We start from the raw sequence: 21,219 nt of genomic DNA, 5'->3' as shown, positions 1-21,219 counted from the left end.
GGTTCAGAATATCTGCCATTCTGATTGGGGTAAGGTGGTATCTTAGGGTTGTTTTTGTTTGCATTTCCTTTATGAGCATGGATGCTGAGCATTTTCTCATATGCCTTTCTGCCATTTTAACCTCTTCTTTTAATAAGTCTCTCTTTAGTTCCCTTGCCCATTCAGTGATTGGTTTGTTGGGTTTGGGGGGATTAGTTTCTTGAGTTCCTTGTAGATTATTTGTTTTAAGCTGATCTGTGGTTAGGTGTGGGATTCAAGGTGGCATTTCAGTATGGCTACAATGATGACTGGATCAGGACCTTTGTTATCTCTTTGTATGAGAACATTTGGACTTATCTCTTCTAGCTCTTCCCCAATGTTTAGTTAATGGTTGCACACAGAACGTTAGAGGATTTCCTCCTGTGCAGTGATATGGGGTTTCTCCAGATGGCAGCCTGTCACACGGGGGGGTCATTGTGGGGCCCCAAATATGTGATTTTTCCACTGCAAGGGAAGTGAATCCTCTGGTCCCCTCCTGCACCACAGACCCGGACTGAAGGCAAAGTGAAGATTCTCTAACAACTGGTGGATCATTTTCAGTCTTATCCATAAGGAGCAAGCCAGAAACATGGCCGTTCTTACCATTTGCTATCCTTCTGTCTGCCAGGTGCCTCTGGTTCAGCATGGCTGGTGAGTGAGCTGGCCGGTTGAAGGACATGGTTCAGACGGTCCCAGATCCAGCAGCTCATATCAAGGTAAGCTCCATGGAGGTGGCCGGAGTAGCTCTGCCTTCTTCCTGACCTGGCCTGGCCTGACTCTCCACTGTTTGTGATCCATGTGGTTTCTACAGTTTCACATGGCTAAAAAAATCAAAAGGAGAATATGCCCTGACACATATACATTGTATGAAATCCACCCATCGGTGTGCATTAAGCCCAGCCCTGCTGAGTGGTTTAACTGTTACCTAGGGATGTGCCCATTCCATAATGGGAAACTTTGTCCCGTGATTGCACTAGGATCATGCGGTCTGAAAGCTGAGACTATTGGCCGTCTTAACCTTCACTGGATTAACAGAGAAAATCCCACCCAAGTTCTACCCCTGTAGAATGTTGTCTCCTCTGCCTTACCTGGGCTGGCTAAGAAGAACTGAAGGTGAGTGGGTGGATTTGTGGTGTTCAAATGTTGAACACCTAGAGGGCGACACTTTAAGACCTCACAACCTCACCCTGCGTGGTGGCTGCCATACTCCCACAGGCTTGCAGGGGAGGGAAGGAAGAGAGCCTCAGGAGTTTGTCTGTTTCAGTAGACATTCATTCTCCTGTAGCCATGGGGGGAGCAGGGGATGAAGCAGTGGTCTTAATACACAAATAAAGGCCGCAGGAAAGGTGGGGTCTCAGGCAGATTGCACCTGTACAATTTATTACTTATTTCTTATCTCCAGACCTCCATTATCCATGTATCTGTGTATGTATATATCCATCAGTTGATGTGTCCATCTATGTCTATATATCCATTTATGCATTTGTATATGTATCCATCATCTGTCTGTCTGTCTGTCTGTCTGTCTATCTATATGTCTACCTATCCATTCATCTACCTATCTACTTTTTTATTTTCCAGGGAGGGGGTTGAACCCAGGGTCTCAAGTGTTCTAACTACTTATTCTACCACTGAGCAGTTCCACCATCTGCTACTATTTAGTTCAGCCACAAAGATAACACACTTCAAAGCCAGTGATTTACCTTTTCTACATAAATTTATTTTCCATAAAGTGCAGTTGGGGCACAGGGAGAATGATGGGGCTGTGAATAAGATCAAAGCACATATGTGCATGTGTGGGAATGTCATAATGAAAACCATTCTTTGGTAAAATATATTAAAAGTAAGTTAACATTTAAAAATGGAATTACAGGTACTAGACGTGAAATGTTTCCTTTGAACTTTGTGGGTGCTCCTGAATTTTCAGAAGCCAAGGTGACTCCAAGGGCAGTGAGGACACACAATTTTTCCTAGGGATAAAGGAGCAGATTGCTATGAGATATCACTTGATAATTGAATTTCTTTGTGATGTGGATTAATATCTGATAGTTACATCTGCAGAAGCCCCTGGGAACTGATTTAGGGAGGTGAAAAGTGTTTCAAGAATATTCTGGAATGTATTAGGGCAGTTTGTCCACCGGTAGAGGAGGGTTGTTTCCTCTTTGGTGTCTGTTGTAGAATGCACACGCATGCTTACATGCTCATGAGGAGACATGGAGAAGAAGCATCCTCTATCATTCAGAATATGAGGCTCAACTGACATTCATTTTACTGGCATGAACTTCCTACCCAAGGAAGGAAGAGATGAGGTCAGCAGGAAATCACCGCAGAGGTTTGAGAGTCCATGCAGTCAGCTCAGTTTGCCACAAGCCCCAGGATCAGAACCTTTGTTTTCAAGCGTGAGTTATATTCTAAATTTTGATTCATCTTAAGTATTACATTATTGGCTTAAATTGAATGTGAAGGATCATTGTGAGGGATGCTAACAGAGAGACCTTTGGAAATAAATCTCAATCCAGATTGTTGGTGTGTCTGGAGAGATGGGCCTGGGGTGAAGGAGGGGTTGCCGCTGCTGGGACAGGCCACGGTGACGTGGGAACATTGTCCGTGGGCTCCACCGCTGTCCGTGGGCCTTCTGGAATGCCAGTCATTGTTCCTGGCCTTCTTATTTAGGTATTCATGTCTCTAGTTGAAATCGTTGCTCTTGACAATAAAGTTAGGAGGGCCAGTTTCCTCCCGTAGCTTCTTTAGAATGTCTGAATAGGGAGTTTATTCAGTGCGTTGTGTGTGCCGAGAGGTTCCTGGCTCTGGGTGGAAGTGCAGGGTTGAGACAGGAAGTCTGTGTAGATGGCACTGGTGGTTAATGTAAGGAATGGCCTCTGTAAAGGACATGAGTAGTCCACAGAGAGGTCTCACCTGTGGCTGATGGGGAATGGCTTTGCTGTCTTAAGTCTCCATGGCCACCCACTACCCCAAAGGAGAGGACTGTGTCTTCATCCTAGAGAATTCATGCTGCCTAATTCACCGTAGCTCTTTTGTGCCAAGACAAATGACTTTTACCTTTTGTATGTCCAAGGATCGGGAAATAATCAGAAAAGGGAAGAATGGTCAATGAGTGTGGGAAATAAAATGTTCCTGATTTACCAAGGCAGCCATTTACAGACAGAAAGCTCGGTGATTTTAGCCTCTGTCTGCCTTCATGTGGCACAGTGGGTCCTCCAGGCTGGTGGGAACACAGATTAGCACTTTGGTATCAGTTTGGTGTCGACCTGTGACCCTGCAGGACCACCCCAGGTGTATGTTCTCTGGCCTATGTATAATAATAAAACTGTAAGTGAACCCAAATGCCCCCAACAGGAGAATGGAGAAAGACATTTGCTCTTGTCTTTCTAATGCATTATTATGCAGAGAAGAAAATAAACTTCAAGCATTGGCTTTTATGAAATGCTGAATGGAAAAAATTCAGGAGAATATGTATAGTATCATTTCATATATGAAGATGAAAAAAATCAAACACATCAAACATCCTGCTTTGTGAAATATACACAGTGATGTCTGGGAAAATGGACACGTTCAATAGGCAATGCCAGGTAGTGTTACCTGGTGAGGGAGAGAGGGTACAGGGTTCCAAGTTCCTGGTATTGGATACAGGGGACTGACAAGAGCAGGCAGGGGTGCTTGCTTCTGCATCTTTGAATTATACAGAAGATGCATCCTGACACTTGTGACACATCCTGATATGCGTGATACATCTTGATATGTGTGACACATCCCGCAGAGTCTCAAATAAGACCAAGATGTGATTCAAGTGTCTAGTAAGTGCAAGGTTTTGAGTTCAAACCTGGTATCTTTAAAAACAAAAGGCAGGAAACCTGAAGTATTATTTGCTTGAAGTTTGCTTTTTTAATAGTTTACTTGAAGTATTGCTGGTTGAAATGTTAAAAGAACCTGGTTGGGGGTTATGTGGGGCAGAGGCAGAAGTGGCGCAGGAAGCTGGAGCAGGAGGCTGTGACAGGTTGGGGAATGCAACAGGGAGGCCAGATTAGGAGGCCGTGACTGGTGGGGATGTGCTTTGAGTTCTCCTGGAAGTGCAGTAGCTCCGGGGGGACTCTAAAGGTGTTTATAACTGAGAAGGGCCTTGAGGGCAGCGATCCAGGGTTGGCTTTGGCCATGGTAAGTGGCCAATGCTGGTTGCATATGCAGGTTGTAATATTGGAGGTGGACACTGCTCTAGAACTTGTGCTAGACCCTCAGGTGTAGTGAGAATCTGTGTCGGTAAGCTGTGCTAGAGGCTGAGCGACTCAATGGAGATGAAGACATGGCCGAGCCTTGGATTGAACTCAGTGTCCCTCTTACAGCCAGAGGCAGGGAGAGGAGGAAGCACCATGGGGTAGCCTTGGGCGTGTGTGTGTGTGTGTGTGTGTGTGTGTGTGTGTGTGCACGCATGTGCGTTTGCGTGTGTGGTGGAGGGGTAAGAAGAGAATGGGAGAGCTCCAGGTCAGGAAAGTGGAGGACTGTCATGGCCACATGGACTAAATGTGGTGGATAAGGGTTACATCAAATGAGTTTGGGCAGAAAGGGCTGGGCTCTCATCACAGGATTAGGACGAGTAACTGTAGCCTAACCATGTAAATTATGTGTTCATGGTATTAGTTCTCCATGAGGTTGTATTTATAGTACAAATGTACAAATTGGTTTTGGTATTCTGTGTATATGTGTGTGTGTGCGTGTGTGCTCGCACACGTGCGTGTGTGCGCACATGCGCACACGTTGATATTGGGACTTGAACTCAAGGCCTGAGTGTTGTCCTTAAGCTTTTTCACTCAAAGCTGGCAGTATACCACTTGAGCCCTAGACCCATTTCTGTTTATTTGCTGGTTAATTGGCGATAAGACTCTCCTGGGCCATCCTGCATAGGCTGGCTTTGAACTGCAATCCTCAGATCTAAGCTTCTTGCATAGCTAGGATTACATGTATCAGCTACCAGTGCTCACTTTGTCCAATTATTCTTGATATTTCTCCTGACTTCTTCATTCTTTTTTTTTTTTTTTTTGCCAGTCCTGGGCTTGAGCTCAGGGCCTGAGTACTGTCCTTGGACTTTCTCAAGGCTAACACTCTACCACTTGAGCTCAGCACCACTTCTGGCTTTTTTCTATGTATGTGGTACCAAGGAATCGAACCCGGGTCTTCATGCATGCTAGGCAAGCACTTTAACCACTAGGCCAAACTCCTGGCCCAGACTTCTTCATTCTTATGATGTTGCTTTTTACTCCATGAGGTAAATATTTTCTTCTGTACCTGTCTGCCACGATGAGTTTTGTCTCTCAAATTCAACAGAATGACAGAAGTCCCTTGAAACCAGAGATGGTTCCACACACCTTCTCGACTGGAATTCAGGTCAGATGACCAGGTCATTCATCAGGTGGGCTCCAGAGGTTGCCAAGACCTCCAGGTGTAGGGCCTGGGTAAGGCACACACCCCGTCCAGCAGATGTGAGGCTGGGCTTGATACTCAGCAGGGCCAAAGGTGCTTCCCATGTTGATGATTTTTATAGCAGGCTGTGATAGATTTTATGTCTTACTCTGGGTATATTTGGGGAAGCCCTCTGAGGTTTTCGTGGTGAAGGAGCAGCGGGTAGAGACACCACAGTGCTTCCCTTCAACAGAGAGTTTCCCGACATCCAGTTATACACATGTCTCTAGGGTTGGCTGCTTGGATTCTGGCATCCCGATGCTGAGATCTATCCCCAGACAGGATCTGTACCAAGTAGAGAATCTCTCTCTCTCTCCTTCCTTTCTTCCCTCCTTTCTTTTCCTTTCCTCCTTTTCTTAGCCTGCATACATTCCTTTCTTTTCTTCTCCCTTCCTATCCTTTTTCCTTCCTTTTTTCCTTCTCCCTCTCTTTCTGACTCTTTCTTTTAATTATAAAGATCAAATCCCAGGGTTACCTGCAAATTCTGGTTGTGTCTTACCTAATTGAAAGTACATGTTATTTCTGAGGTGGTATTTTAAAAAGTAAATCCACGTAACAGAAATATGGCTATTAAGTTTTTAGTGATTCTTTGTGGATTTTTCTGGAAAGTGCGGTTTATTTGTATTAAACATTAACTCTACCCTATCATTGCACTGCTGTTAGCAATATCCCAACATAAACAATGGCACCAGTTTATGTGGACCTTTAAAATTAGCCTCATAAAATTTTATGGTAACGGTACTGTTGAGCTAAGTTTGAAACCAGCATAACATGTAACTTTAACCAGGCGATTCTTACATGGTTTGTTTGCATCCCAAGCTGAAAATATATGTTATATTTCATCACTAATTGAAAGTATATGCGTAAAGGAACAGTCAAAAACAAGCCTATGTTTTTTATGACTTGGGCTGTTTGAAAAGCACTTGATTCAACCCTACTTTTCTATCATGGCATGAAAAGGAATGGTGTAAATTCTGTCTGTTTTGTTACATGTTGCAAAACTGTTCTAGAGTTCCAGGTGAAACAAGATTGATCTACTGGCCAACAAAGGAGGATGGCCTCGAAAAATTCTGTATAAAATAGACAAATCAGGAAGCATAGTTTTCATCCAAAATGCTTAGTACCAGAAACATTTCAAATATGAGAAACGTTTTTTATTCTGGAATATTTGCACGCACTAAATGAACTGTCTTGGGGCCAGGACCAGACATTAAACTTGCAATTTTGTTCACGTATCCCAGGCATCTGGGTACACAGTCTGAGGACAAATCAATGCTGGATTCTTAATGCACATAAATGTTTTCAGCGACCCATCGCAAGAGGTCAGGGAAAGAATTTACCACTTGTGCAGTCATGTCTCCAATCAAAATGTTTGTGATTTTGAAGCAGTTTGGATTTCAGACTTTGGATTAGGCAGTGCTCAGTCCATACTAGCAAGGAGCAAAGACATTAGGAAAGAAAGGGCAGCCGAAGAGAGAAGGCATTATTCTATGAATAATTCTTTTCAAATACGCTGCGTCCTTTCTCTTTAGTCTTCCAAGGAAATGATCATTTTGTATATATCCAAAAAAATAACTTAAATCCCCAAATATGTCATTAAAAGTAAGCAAACCAACAGGTGCTTTGGGGAAGGAACGCAGTCTTGAATGAGAACGTTTTGCAGTGTTGAAACGTATGTTCTGGAAAACCTTTTAACTTATATTAATGCAGATCACTGGAAGGGTGGAGCATCCGTGATTATTTTTGTCATTCATCAAAGGCCATCTAAAAGATTCCACACCCTTGATGAGGAGCTGCTGTGACCATGGCAGTGACTCTGTCATCACTCCCTCCCTGGGGAACAAAGTCAGAGGTGCTCATCACTCCTTTGAAATGTCCATGTGACTCCAGGAGTATCTGGAGCGGCCCGATTTTATTTTCTCGAGAGTGGACCTTGCGGAGTTGCCTTCCTCACCAGCAGTGGTTTCTGGAGCCCGCCCTGTACTCACCGAGGTCCCTGGAGGCCCTAGGGATCTGGAGCCGACACAGACAGCATCAGGAATTTGAGGAGATCACCACAGGGAAGGATCGTTAGGAAGGACTTGGTGAGGACGGCAGGAGCTGGGGCAGGGTGATGTGGATCAGATACCTCTATCTGCCAAGCCTGGTACTCAGAGGCAGAGCTTGTCTTTGGAGGGGCCACTGTGGGCAGAAAGGGCTGGATCCAGCACCCCTCCCCCCCAGCTCCAAGACCCTCCCCCCACCTCCGCACTCTGCCCCTGTGGTAAGGGCTCTGAGAAGCAAAGCAAAGGGAAGGTGCAGCTCACAGGGTCCTCCCTCCCCCAGTTCTGTGATTCTGTTTTGGAGGGAGGTCTGAATCCCCGGTGCTCACCTGACCTTGTACTATCCTCCCTTTCCCTTCTCTTTTTCCCTTCCCCTCCCCCCTTCTCCCCTTCCTCATCTCTTTCTCCCTAATACACTCCATGTGTGCTAAGTGCCTGTTTCTTCTCACTTACAACTTAATTCTTGAAACACACACTCTATACTATTTGACTTTGAAGCTTTCACATGCCCTTGGTAAAACAGAAGAGTCAATTGGAGTAAGGATTATGATTTACCCCTTCTTGAAGGATGAAGCTTGACGCCATAATGAATATGCATTTTATTCATAGTGATATGAATCTCAGTGTTTATTAGAGTGTCAAGATGCATAATGTAACCAATTTAGTGCATCAGTCATATTCAGAAAGGTACGTATCAAGTCTTATTTACTTTTTGCCCACTGTGTCCTTTCTTTGCCTGCTTCCAGAAAATATTCTCTCTTTTATTCTAAAGTAATAACTCAGGTTTGCCCATCTTGTGGTTTTCTTCATCACCTGTAGCTTTAAAGGTGTATTTGATTTTCAGGCATTGTAGGGTGAAGTTCATTCTTGATGGAGGTCTCCTGATCTTTGTCAAATTTCTTACTTCTCCTGGTTCTGGCCTGATTCTGGATGAGAAGTCGTAGTGTAGAAGAAGGTCGTGGTCATTCCTTTTCTCATCTTTCTTAAGCATTTCTACTGACATCCCCTTGCTTCCTCCAGACCCGGGAGCAGTGATGAGCTGTTCTAGAAGCTCAGGTGTGGGCATCCTTGCACACATTCTGTCTCCATCCTCTGCTGCTTCTCTTTTGAATTAGGACCTCTGCTAATAGGGACACAACAACCTGCTGCTGATAAAAGAAGAATGAAAATGGTCTAATTAGCTCTAAAATGCCATTAACTTATGTAAAACCATGAAATCATTTCAAATCTGCATAACTTTTCACTCTCATCTACTTGCTGATGCGACATCTCTCCACCCTCAGCTAAGTCTATATCTTCAGAGGCAGAGACACAAGGTGGAACTGGGACATGGACACTTGTGGAACAGGTCCCCACCGGAGGGACAGCCAGAAAGTTGTAGGCTCTCCTACGGAACCCAGGTGTTGGTGAGCACAGCATATGCTCAGAGGCTGAACTGTACCCGTGGGAGGTTTTTCACCAGAATGGTTACTCTCCCGTTCTCATCAATTAAACTTTTCCTTAGACATAGAGCAAAAAACTTCTAAATTACTCACTATAGAGGCTTTTTTTTTTTAAGAAAGCAAAACAAGTATATTTTTCCCAAACTAAGCATGTTTGGCTGTTGTTCCTTCTACAATTCCCAAGCCCCATTTTACATTCCCGAGAACCAGCAGAACATTTCCTGATCACAGGTGACATGGGTCAGAGGACCCGCCCATAGCCCACTTCTAGAAGAGCAGCCGTTGTGTGAAGCCAGTTCCTGGATGGCTAGGTAACTCTCACCACACACCTAGATCACGAGCTGACTTTCCAGCTCCTTTATGTACCAGGGTGCTGCATTTCATCATGGATCAGCCTGTTGCACTACTGAAATGCAATATGGCAAGACTCCCCTTTGGCTTTATGTCAGGCTTCCAGGAGTGCACGTGTGAGTAACGGAGGGGTTTGAACACTCCTGTCGGTCTGAAGACTGGAACCCATGGCGTCAAGGGCCTCTTTAGAACTTTCTCCTTGTGAATACAAATGTGCTCTAGGGGTGTGCATTGGAGAGCACCAGAAAACACCAAGCAAGGGCCAGAAGACCCAGAAATGGCGTCGTGCCTCTGGCAACGCTCTGTTCCTAGGGTAAGAAAGGGGACCACGCGAGGGTGGCAAACTCCTGATTAGCGGTAGGGTTAGTAGAAAGAGTCCATGGCTGACCATGACGAGGTAAACGCAGTGGTAAAGGCCTGAGGAGAAGAGACCTGCATCCCAGCAGACTTGAGAAGCAGGGAGTGGTGGGAGGGAGAGGAGGCTGTGGTTAGCCAGAGGAATTTAATGTTGTAGCCTCGCCGATTTTCTTCCTGCCCCGCCTCTGTATCTTAATTATTTTCATCACGTTGGCAGTCTCGAGTTTAGGGCTTTGCTGTGTTTGTTAGAATTAGATACCCTGGGAAAGGAAATGTAAAATCGTGTCTCTTGTCTGCCACAGTAAGGAGCAGGGCCAGGTTGGGTTCCAGGCATTTCTTGTAACTATGAGTCCTCCGCAAATCCCACCAGCTTGCTTGGAAATGTAAAACCCAGACAGTCCTTCTATCTTTGTGACTGCCCTCCCTGGTCCCCAACGTGCTCCTCCCCCCCCCCCGCCATGTAGATCCAGGGTTTACTCTGCCAGCCTGTCTCCCCTCTCTTCATTTCTAGCAGTGAGTCAGACCAGTTCAATCTTTGCAGGGGCCATGATCAGGTGACTATTGGCTTCCTGTCACCTGTGGATCAGCCCCCCACCCCCGTCCCCCATTCTCCGTTCTCCATTTGGCCTGTAGAAGTGTTCTGCGCAGTTTGAGCTCTCTGACCACTCAGGGTAGACTTTTCTGCCCCATATTTCGGTAGCTTATTCCCTTCCTTCCTGAGGTTTATCTCACCTCCAAAATAAGACCTTCCTTGACTGTCCAGCCACTCAATAATACTTTGTCCTCATCACCCTCTCCCTTCCCTGGGTTTACATTGCCTTTGTGCTCTTTGCTCGTGCACATCCTGTCCACAAGGTAGATCCAGAAGGACAGGAGACTTATTTGCTTGTTTGTGTGTCCATCCTCTGAGTCCCGGCACCCAGTGGCTCTTTTTTGCATGTACCAAATGAATGGATACTGACACAGTGTGAAGAGGGAAAGAACCATCTCTAATCCTAGAACATGCACATTGAGTTGACACATCAAGAGGAACTATTGGTCATTGGAAGGTGACTCTGAGCACATGGCCTGGATGAGGGCGGCTGAGGAAAACCTGGTCTGAGGGTCGTTTGGAAGGTATTTGGCCTGGAGATGAGGCTTGAGGGAAACATGGTATTTTAGATGTTTAAAGAATTGTGGTGGGAAGTGGGGCCGTGGCTCAAGAGGTAGGGCAACATATTTTAAAAGAATTGTGGAATTGAGGCACATAAAACATTCCACACAGGCACGGAGGGGGTAGAACCCACGCTTGCAGAGAAGCTACAGAAGTTGGTCTCGGACTCCTTGGAAACCCCTACCAGTGAGGCTAAATTTTGGCGATCAGATCCCAGAGGTTCAAATAGAAACGCTGTGGCCCAGGGGAGGAATGTTCTATTTGAGGTCTTTCACCCACTGATTTCAGAGTAGCATCTCCAGACACGGAGCGGGTTTAGTCACATTTTTCTAACTGTAATAGGAAATTTCTTCCACTCCTGTGGATTTTTTCCCCCCTACTACAAAATATCCTCCAGTTCTTGAGTCTTGACTTGCACGGAACACATTTCTTCTTTTTTCCATTCATACTCACAATTAAAGTGTCATTCTCTTGGAGGGGTGTGAAAGTGCATTTCATTGGCCATCCCCCAGGGAGGATCAAACAATTTGCTCTCTGCTCACCGGTCTGTGTGTTCATTTTTAGAACAGTGCTACCCCAGGTACATCAGGAAGGCATTAAGCTATGTAATAACTGAGATGTTAAAGCTATGTCTTCAAGCCGCTCTCAAGTCAATTGATGTAAACACAGCCAGGCCTGTCATGGTCATGATGTCATTTGTCCCATAAACAACTTTTAATCTTTGGAGAAATCGTAGCAGACGTAGCAGCAGAAATCATAAACAAGCCATCGGAAAATACACACAGGGAAACGTCTGTAATTTGAGTAAATTACGTTGAGTGATCGCAGGGCATCTCGGTGCTTTATAAAATGAAGCCATGGAATTAACCGCGTGTCGTGCCTTCACTTTGAAGCTCTCCCTATTTTCAGTGTCTGTTTTTAAGAAGAGTCACATGAACAATTTGAATTGCACAGATTCTGCTGTTTAAGTATGTTACAGTTTCTTTAATTCCCATCTTTATTTTTAAGTCTGTTGGAAGTGTAACTTTATTTTTGGAATAAATAGCATAGCATTTTAATTTCAATTATAAGTCTATTTTAAATGAAGATTCTATTTAAGTCTGACATATACTGTCTTTAAAACTCCCACTATCCTAGCATTTCTAGATAAATTTAGTCAATCAGATGTAAGACTTTCTTACTCTAGCAAGTAGCAAGATAGGCCATAAAACAGGCCTCCTTGTTCTAGATAAAAAGGTAATGTGGTGTTTATAATAAGGAAGGATAAGATAGCGGGGGACAAAGTGATTTTTAGCCAGTGCAATCCAGTGCCCGAGATTGATTTGAATTACCAAGGTCATTTCAAGAGGATTTTTACTCAAGTAATTGTGGTCAGATAATCTGGATTTTTCCTCAAATTTGATTTGAATGAGGCGTCTTAAACAGAAACACATGGCAGGTAACTGCGCACAGGACGCTCAAAGGTCTGTAAAAGAGTAACAAGCATTCATAATTGGCCGGCATCTTTCCTGCAGATGGGGTTGGCAGCTCTGAGAAGTCCTGTGGAGAGAGGCAGGACTCCAGTGCAGGGTGCTGCGTCCATGTGATGTTTGTGGGGTGTTTGTACCCCACTTCTCTCTGCCTGCCCCTCCGGCACTTTCACAGCCATCAGTGGGAGGCAGAGCTAACAAGAGTCTCTTTCCACAATGTAAAGAGCTCAGGTAGATTCCCAGGGGGTCCTGATGCGTGGCGGGGGCCATGTGGCTTCCCCTTAGATCCCCTCGGGCTCCTCTTAGCCCAGGTCGGTGTAGATTTCCTCTGTGGCCTTCCAGATCTCTCTCTGTCCCAGGCCTGCAGCCAACCGACATTTTCTGAGGCTGGCTGGAAAGCTTACAGACCAAAGTAGGGACTAATTCCTAGCAAAGAGCCAATGGAGATGACCAGGGATGAGAGAAAGCTCGGGCAGGCAGGGCCTCACCTGCATATGGATTCATGTCTGACACGAGCCTGTTGAGGTGGCTGAGCCCCGCAGCTGGGGAGGAGCCTCTGCTCCATCTCAGCAGTGCAGAGCTGGAGACAGGCCATTCCCCCTCCTCCCCCCCCCCCCCCCCCGGCTCTGAACTCAGAGCCTCATGCTTTCTAGGCCGGTACCATACCGTTGAGCCATGCCTCCAGCTCTGTTTTTCATGGGTTATTTTTAGGATAAGGTCTCGCTTCCCACTCCTTTTCCTTTCTTGCACAGAGCTGCCATCCACCTCCTATAGCTTTCCCTTCTTCATTGGACTTACTACTGTAGCCGGTGCACCTTCTTTTTAATGTAGTTTTTATTTTTCTATTGCCATCATAAAGGTGATGAACTGTTTCACGAGTCAGGTAAAGAGTACATTTCTTTGGGGACAGTGCCACCACTTCTCTTGCTGTCCCTCAGGGGTATAGTTTGTTTTCCAGTGTCTGGTGAGGACCCTTGCTGCATTCTGTCCCCACTTGGTCCCTCCATCTCTTCGAGTGCATCTTCTTAGCTGTGCTGATGTTATCCAGCTCTTTCTGCAGAGATGGAATTGTGTGGACTTTTCTATCCAGGCTGACCTTAAACTTGGAGCCCCTCAATCTCAGTCTCTCACGATTTTGACAGATATTAAATAATTGACCAGAAATGGGTGCTTTGTTAGTAATTTTATTTAAATTTTAGTGGATAGCTTTGGGATTGGTGCATGACACACAGGAGTGGAAGGAGGAGTGTCAGCTGTGTGCCAGATGGGGTTCCTGTAGGAGTGAAGGGATGCTTGGGACCAGGCAGATGGATGGTCATACAATATGGAGATGGGCTTAATACCACCAAATTATGTTCACATAAAAAAGGATCCATCACCAAGAAATGATGGATGGCTGAGATGATGGCACAGCCCAGATCTGATCATTACACACTACACGTGCATGGAAGAGCCCCACTGCCAGCTACACACCTGTAATCACCACCACTGCACACGCATGAAGAGCCCCACTGCCAGCTGCATGCCCGTAATCACCTCCACTGCACACGCATGAAGAGCCCCACTGCCAGCTGCATGCCCGTAATCACCTTCACTGCACATGCATGAAGAGCCCCACTGCCAGCTGCATGCTCGTACCAGCTACACGCCCGTAATCACCTCCACTGCACACGCATGAAGAGCCCCACTGCCAGCTGCATGCCCGTAATCACCTCCACTGCACACGCATGAAGAGCCCCACTGCCAGCTGCATGCCCGTGATCACCTCCACTGCACACGCATGAAGAGTCCCACTGCCAGCTGCATGCCCGTAATCACCTCCACTGCACATGCATGAAGAGTCCCACTGCCAGCTGCATGCCTGTAATCACCTCCAGTGGCAATAGATATCCATAGAAACAGACACTCTGAATAGAAAATGGTTAACATCGTCCTATAAGAATGTCACCTTAAGGAAAGCATGCCCATAGAAGACAAAGGTGGCGTTGCTAAGAGCCATCATCCATGGGTGACTGAGGCAGTATCGCACCGTCAGACCTGGAGTCCTGCAGGAGCTGGAGTGTGTGCGTCCTCCCAGTGTGAGACCATGCACCCACGCTGCACTCCTGATGTTGCTGCTGGGCGGCTGTGCTGGGGGTCCTGGGAAAGCTCCTGCTGCAGTCGGTGGCTAGCACGCCACGCCTTAGCAAAAGCAAAGAAAGAGTGTGTGGGGCCTCTGTGGGTCACAGGATGAGGAATGGGGCCGGGTCAGTACTTAGGAAAGAACCTATCAAGGGGACAGTCATGGTTTGTAAGTATTGTTGCTTTTGCTTGCTTTCTTCCTTCCTTCTTTACCCTTTCCTTCCTCCTCGCCTCCATTCTCCTCCCTTCCTTTCCCCTCCCCTCCCCTCTTCTTCCCTTCCCTTCCTATCTTAGTATTTGGGTTTGAATTTAGGGAGCAGTGATTGCTAGGCAAGGCACTCTACCACGGAAGCCACATGCCCAACTCTTTTGGCTTTAGTCCATTTTCCTATCAAGGTCTCCAGATTTTGTCTGAGGTCAGCCTGAACCCAGATCCTCTTACCTGCCCTGCCTGTACAGCTGGGATGGCACTTCCTTTTTATATGAATTTTACCTTGATTAAAAACATAGGGTAGTCAGGTACCAGTGACTCATGCCTGTAACTCTAGCTACTCAGGGAACTGAGATCTGAGGATCATGACATGAAGCCAGCCGGCAGGAAAAGTCTATGAGGCTCTTTAACCACCAAAAAGCTGGATGTGGAGCTATGAGCACGAAAACTCAGGGACAGTCACCCAGGCCCTAGTTCAAGCCCCAGGGATCCCCACTCCACTGCCCTGACAAAAATGAAGGGCTGAGCATAGTGACTCACAGCTGTGATCTAGCTGTGTGGGAGGTGGCTTCAGGAGAGGCACAGCAAAGGCCGGCCACAGGAAGGGTGTGAGAGCCACTCTACAAAAGAACTATAGCAAAAGCAAAAGACAGTCTCTCTCTCTCTCTCTCTCTCTCTCTCTCTCTCTCTCTCTCTCTCTCTCTCTCTCTATCACTATGTATGCATTATATATTGTATACATTATGTATTATATTTATGCATTATATGCATTCTATATATTACATGAGATAAGGTTTAACGATTTAATCATTTTTAGCTCAGTAGCATTAATTACAGGTACATCTAACACAAACTACATCATCCGAGCTCCTTGTGCCTCAGCAGTGTTGAGTACATCCCACCCTGCGACCCCATCCGTCCTGACACTCTGCAGTCCCAGTCTCCCAACTCGGGAACTCCAGGAACCTGCCATTCCAAATCTGTCTATTCTAGGGACCACACATTTGTGAGCTTGATTGTGTAAATATCTCTTTGAGAACCTGCTTTTAATTCCATGGAATTTATTCCTCCAGTGGAATTGATGGATCATTCCAGGTCATTTTATTTTTAATGTTTTGAGGAGCTGCTGTCCTGTTCTGGTGTGTGTGTGTGTGTGTGTGTGTGTGTGTGTGTGTGTGTGTGTGTGTGTGTGTGTGTGTGTGTGCGCGCGCGTGTGCATCATGCATACATGTGCATTCACCTTTCTCTCTTGCTTGGCTTTTTTGGCCAAGGATGGTGTTTTACTACTTGAGGCACAACTCTGCTTCTGGTCTTTTGATTGTGAACTGGAGATTAGAGACTCATTGGATTTGTGTGTACAGGCTGGCTTCAAGTGATCTTCAGATCTCAGCCTCCTGTGCAGCTGGCATTATGGGGTGAGTCACCAGTACCCAGTACTTGTTGACTTTTAACAAAATATTATTCGCCCTTGTGGATGTGTGGTGTGAAATCTCTCTTGTCAGATCAGCAAGTGACGCTCTTGAGTGCTAATCGCAGCCCTTCTGTTCCAGTCATGAAATCACTGCTCAAAGGAGGCTTCAGAAACTCTTTGAATCACATGTTCTTTTGGAAATATGAAGCAAACTTCTAATATTGAAAGAATAATAGAAGAATTTAAAAAAAATCACAATTCACTCATGAGCCCCCCAGGACTTCCTGGGTCATGGAGGGGTTAATATGGACAGATTTATAATGCTCGGACCAGTGGCCGGTGGCGTCTAGCTGAGAGGACAGCACCATAGCCCAGCGGGAACTGTCCAGCAGGAAAGGAAGTGCCGAGGGCTTGATTTGTGCACATATGCTGTAGTCTCTTGATGCAGAAGGCATCTATCCCAATATTCAGTGTGTGCTTCTGTGTGTGTGTGTGTGTGTGTGTGTGTGTGTGTGTGTATGTGTGTGTGTGTGTATGCATGAATGCACATGTGTGTTATGGGGTGAGGAGTATTTCTTGAGTAGGAAAAAAATGACTATTTACACAGTAATTGTCTGGTTTAATGCAGGGGAAAAACGTACATAATTTCCAAAGGCAGGCCATTTTAAGAGCTTGGACACTGTGACATCAACCGAGTTAAATACCAGTCATGCAGCTGGTCTCAGAGCGGTTTGCAGTGGGTTATGAGGCTCTGAGACTCTCTCTCTCGGTTGGTATACGCCCTTTGTGGCATGATATGAAGACTTTCGTTGAGCCCAAGTGTTTGTTTTAATGAGGTATTGCTGTATAACCCACTCAAATGGAAAACACATGCTATACCCCAGGCAAGAGAGAAGCAATAACGGCACAGATTTTCTTGAAGAAGACTAGTCATACCACAGGCTACCATTATAACAGAAAAAAAAATAGCAAGGATTTTAATACAGTTGTCTGGCCAAATATATTAATTTAAACTGAATGCCTTTAAAAATATTATAGCCGTAAGGCACAACGTTCCATTGGCAAACATCTTCAAAACCCTCCTTCTTCGAGGATGCACAGGAGAATATTGAATGTAGCCATTGTTACTTGGGGGGTGGCGGCAGTGTTTGAACCACTAAAAAAAGTCTTTGATCATTAGATGTGAGAATTCCTTAAATGTGACACAAAGAAGGTAAAATAGCAAGAGATGCCTTTTCCAGCCTCCGCCCTCTGCATTCTCCCTGCAGAAAGGCAGCTCTACAAAACGACACACATTCTAGAGTTCTCCAGCAGGAAAACCTAGCTGGCTGCACCTCAAATCTATTCAAATCCCAGAGACTGATTTCTGCGCATCTTGTCTAGAAAAGCTAATAGAAAAAGAGGCTCAGTGACCCTGCCACTCCCTTAGGCATTAACATCAGGTTCTAGTAAAGCAGATCTAATAAATACATTCTGTGTAATCTTTAATTTAAAAATCAGAAATCTCAAAGTGCCTTATTTAATTTTGGTTTGGGGCTTGAACTTAGGGCCTCACGCTATTTCTTAGCTTTTCCACTCAAGGCTGGCACTCTACTGCTTGAGTTACACTCTACTTTTGACATTCTGGTGCTTAATTAGAGATAAGAGCCTCATGGACTTGCCTGCCCAGGATGATCTGAGCCGGGGTCCTCAGATCTCAGCCTCCTGCGTTGCTAGGATAACAGGTGTGAGTCACTGGTGCCCAGCTTGTACTACTTCTTTTTAATGCAGAAGGTCTTCGGTTTCCAGGTTCAGAGGACACCGAGTAAACAAGGGCTGCTGTCCTCAGGTGTCCTGAAAGTCATCTGTTTATTTTTGCTCTAGTGTTTCTCCAACCCCCTGAGAGCTGAGCCAGTCCTGTCTGCTGGTTGGGCCAGTGGATGCAATGTTGCCTTCCGGCCTCTCTATTTCTTTTAATCTCGCTCACATGTAAAGCACTAGGAAAACATGTGAATGCATGTCACTGAAGGCTGGCACGTGGGATAGGAAGGAAGCAGCTCGGTGTACTGAAAGCCAAGGTCCCCACCTTGAATGCATCTATTTGGTCATGGGGTTGAAGTCAGACACCTTCACTTCCCCTTGTTTCCTCACTCCGGTTCCCCAGAGGCCCCCAACCCCCGCATCTGGGATCCCTCAGCTGGGACCCTCCCCTTATGTGCAGCCACACTTTTCCAATCCTCTACAAAGAACCACCTGTTTCCAAACCAGAATTATGTGACAAGGCTCTTTGGGTTTCACGAAATAACATTTCACGTCAACTTCAGAAATTGTTTTCTGAAGGTAGAGATGGAAGCCAGAATATGCTTCCTCAAATTACACTTCCCGAGTCTAGCAATTGTCGACTCTTATGGGGAGGAGGTCTGGCGAGTGGCTTTCTTGCAGCTCAAATGAAGCCACAAACTAGCAGCCGAGACCCTTTACGAAACCTCCCTGTGCCCAGTTGTCATGGCATGTCTGTCTGCCCCTAGGCCTGATGGGAAATGGGTCTCCCGCTCTTGGTTGCTGTGACTCCTGAGACTCGAGCCCTCCTTGGCTCATACTCTCTGTTTAGGACCTGTAAGAAGTTCTTGCTTGACTCGAACTGATTTCTCCGCACCATTGTTTCCATAAGGGTTTTGTGCACTCTGGCTGGACTGGGCAAAGCTCTGCACTGCTGTTGCTGTGTGCATCTTCTGGACTTCTCGGAACACTGATGGGTAATTGGAAACATGTAACTCCGTGGCAGTGCTCCATTGTGCAAAGGCACAGACATTTTCCCCATCTTAGTTCACTCTTGTTTTGTCTCTGTGCCATGATTTTGAAAATCAAATTCAAATTTGCAGCTTTGTAAGGAAAACCACAAGAACATGAGTTTTAATCTCTTGTAATTTGTTTGCCCCTGTTCAACATAGAAAATAGCCATGGCCTTCATCAATCGAAGCCAGATTTGTAAAACAATTAAAAATGGCTTCTCCAAAGGGATTGCACTTTTTTGTTCTTTCTGAAGTCTTTTCTCCAGCTGTGGATGGATTTGTGCTGCCAAAAGCAAAGTGAGGACTTGCTTTGGGTGAGACTGGAAGGTGGGGCAGCTGTTTACGCCGACCCTTCCTCTGAGTGTCAGGGAAAGGCCAGTCTTTTTTTAAGTGGTAATTTTAATCTTCCTCTGGATTCCAGTCTTGGGAATAAAAAACAGCCATGGACAAACCATGTGTCCACATGTGGACTGGCGTGGTCCGTCGACGGGGGAACAGACCTAGAGAAAACAAGGAATCTTGCGGCTTATTTTATTCACAAACTGTTTCTGATTATCCCCATGGAGGGGGGAGTTGCTTTGAATAATGACGCCTTGACATCCCATCCACCGGGAATCCACACCACTGGTTGCCAGATGTGTGAACGCTGGCGCTCCAGGCTTGCCGAGGCTGGAGTCCTGGGTGCTACATGTGTTCAAATGCTCTCCATGCCTGTCTTCCCTGGAGGGAGGCCAAAGTTGAAGCTCCCCATTCTAGACCTGCATCCCAACAAAGGAAAGCGTTGGCTGGGCCTGTACTGCCAGCACCTGGGGCCTGAAGCAGGCTGCAGTCGTGAGTTCAAGGCCAGCCAGTGCTATGCAGTGAGACCTAGAACTGCCATTCATTCATTCATTCATTCACTCCTTCTTGTCTATGACCCCATCTGTGGTAGCCAATACTAGTAGTAGCACATGACACACTCAGGTTGGCTAAGCCACTGGCACGTGGACTTGATGTAAAGATTTGAGGAGCTGATATAGTCAGGGTCCAGCAGCTGCCTGCGTAGACCTCCGTGGGTCTGTTAGAGCTAAGTACTAAATGCTACGAGGATTTTCTGAGGCCGAGATCTTCATGTTTAGAAAGACCTTGCTGTAGATGTGGAAGGAAGCGCGCTCATCTGATCTGATTGGGGTTCTCCTACAAAGGGGCTTTTGGAGACAGAAGCACACAGGCTGGACACAAAGGCGGGGAGAGCCGGACAGTGCCTCGGCGGCCAGCACCACCCATGATGGCCAGGTACCAGCAGAGAGGCCTGGCTCCTCCTCCCCCGAGCCTTTGGGAGGCCTGGGCATCACACTCCTGAGCTGCGAGGCCGCGCACGTTTGCCGCTGGGCTTGAGTCACTGCGCACTGCAGGCAGGCCACCAAACATCAACGTGGGCTGCTGATGTCACGAAAACTCTGGCCGGGGCGGTGGTTCAGTAACATTAAAGCTCCTAGGAAGAGGCCCACTCAGATGATTTTGGAGTCACCCTTCTGTCTTTGACTGTCCCTACCCTGTGTGGGAAATTCCAGCTCTCTACCTGTCCTGTCCTCTAGCAGTGGTGGGCACAGCTCCACAGAGGATTGGATTTCAGCCAGCTGGGAGCCAAACGTCCTCCCCTGCTGTTGATCACCGTGGTCATGGCTGCCAGAGGCTGGGCTGGGAATTCCTTCTGTATGCTCAACGCCACCTTCAACACACACTACGCATCAGCAGCATAGAGCTCTGCTGGACATCGTGTAAACCCCTGGGCCCTGGGCCCCTGGGCAGCTCAGCAGTGCTGTTTCCGAGAGATGGGGAAGAGGCCATTTACTGCCACTCAGAGACCTGCGAGACCTTCTTCCACGGTGGCTGTTTGTCTTATGGTGCTGGTTATTCTCATGGCCTTGGATTCCCTGGAGACCTGTGTCCCTCCTAAAGCGGAGGCCTTGAACTTCACTTCTGGTGGATGTCAGTCTGTCCTGGAAAGTTCCTCTCAGATCCAGGCTGGGGACGAGCTCAGCCTCCTAGAAGTAATTGCTGGACTTCCTAGCAGATGGGGGAATTCTCTGAGCCATCTCTTCCCGTTAACAGCCCGAGCTAGGGTCTTCTCAGTGGCCGTGGCTTTGTTCCAAATGCCTAGCATACTTTTTTGTTTTGTTTTGTTTTTTCAAATCTATTTTGGAGACCACTCTTCTCCTCTTCCATAAACATGTTCCTGTTGACCTAGTCATACCTTTCTATTTTAGTTTCAGTCATTGGATACACGTCATCTCACAGCTGAAATCTCTTTTCATTGGCTTATATTAAATCGCATGTTGTGGGGTTTTCAGCTTGACCATTCCACACACATGTGTTGTGTCCTCTGGTTATATCGACTCCTCTGCTGCCTTCCCCACCT

The 21,219-nt window shown here is 46.4% G+C and overlaps 1 protein-coding gene across 3 annotated transcripts in view; it reads left to right on the top strand.

Annotated features, from left to right (window-relative positions):
- Window positions 1-21,219, top strand: part of Erg (ETS transcription factor ERG) — a 119,281-nt gene that overhangs the window by 5,586 nt on the left and 92,476 nt on the right. For 2 of the 3 annotated variants that reach the window (XM_090349311.1, XM_090349309.1), the window contains exon 2: window positions 647-734. In XM_090349311.1, coding sequence (XP_090205437.1) covers window positions 696-734 — 39 coding nt within the window. In that variant the 5' untranslated portion in view covers window positions 647-695. Of the gene's footprint in view, window positions 1-646; window positions 735-995; window positions 1,132-21,219 lie in introns of those variants that run through there. The other variant, XM_090349313.1, reaches the window with a different exon arrangement.

The sequence above is a fragment of the Megascapheus bottae genome, chromosome 1 (assembly GCF_031878675.1).
Source record: "Megascapheus bottae isolate mThoBot1 chromosome 1, mThoBot2.hap1, whole genome shotgun sequence".
Classification (NCBI taxonomy): domain Eukaryota; kingdom Metazoa; phylum Chordata; class Mammalia; order Rodentia; family Geomyidae; genus Megascapheus; species Megascapheus bottae.
This window is presented reverse-complemented; position numbering and strand designations above follow the sequence as displayed.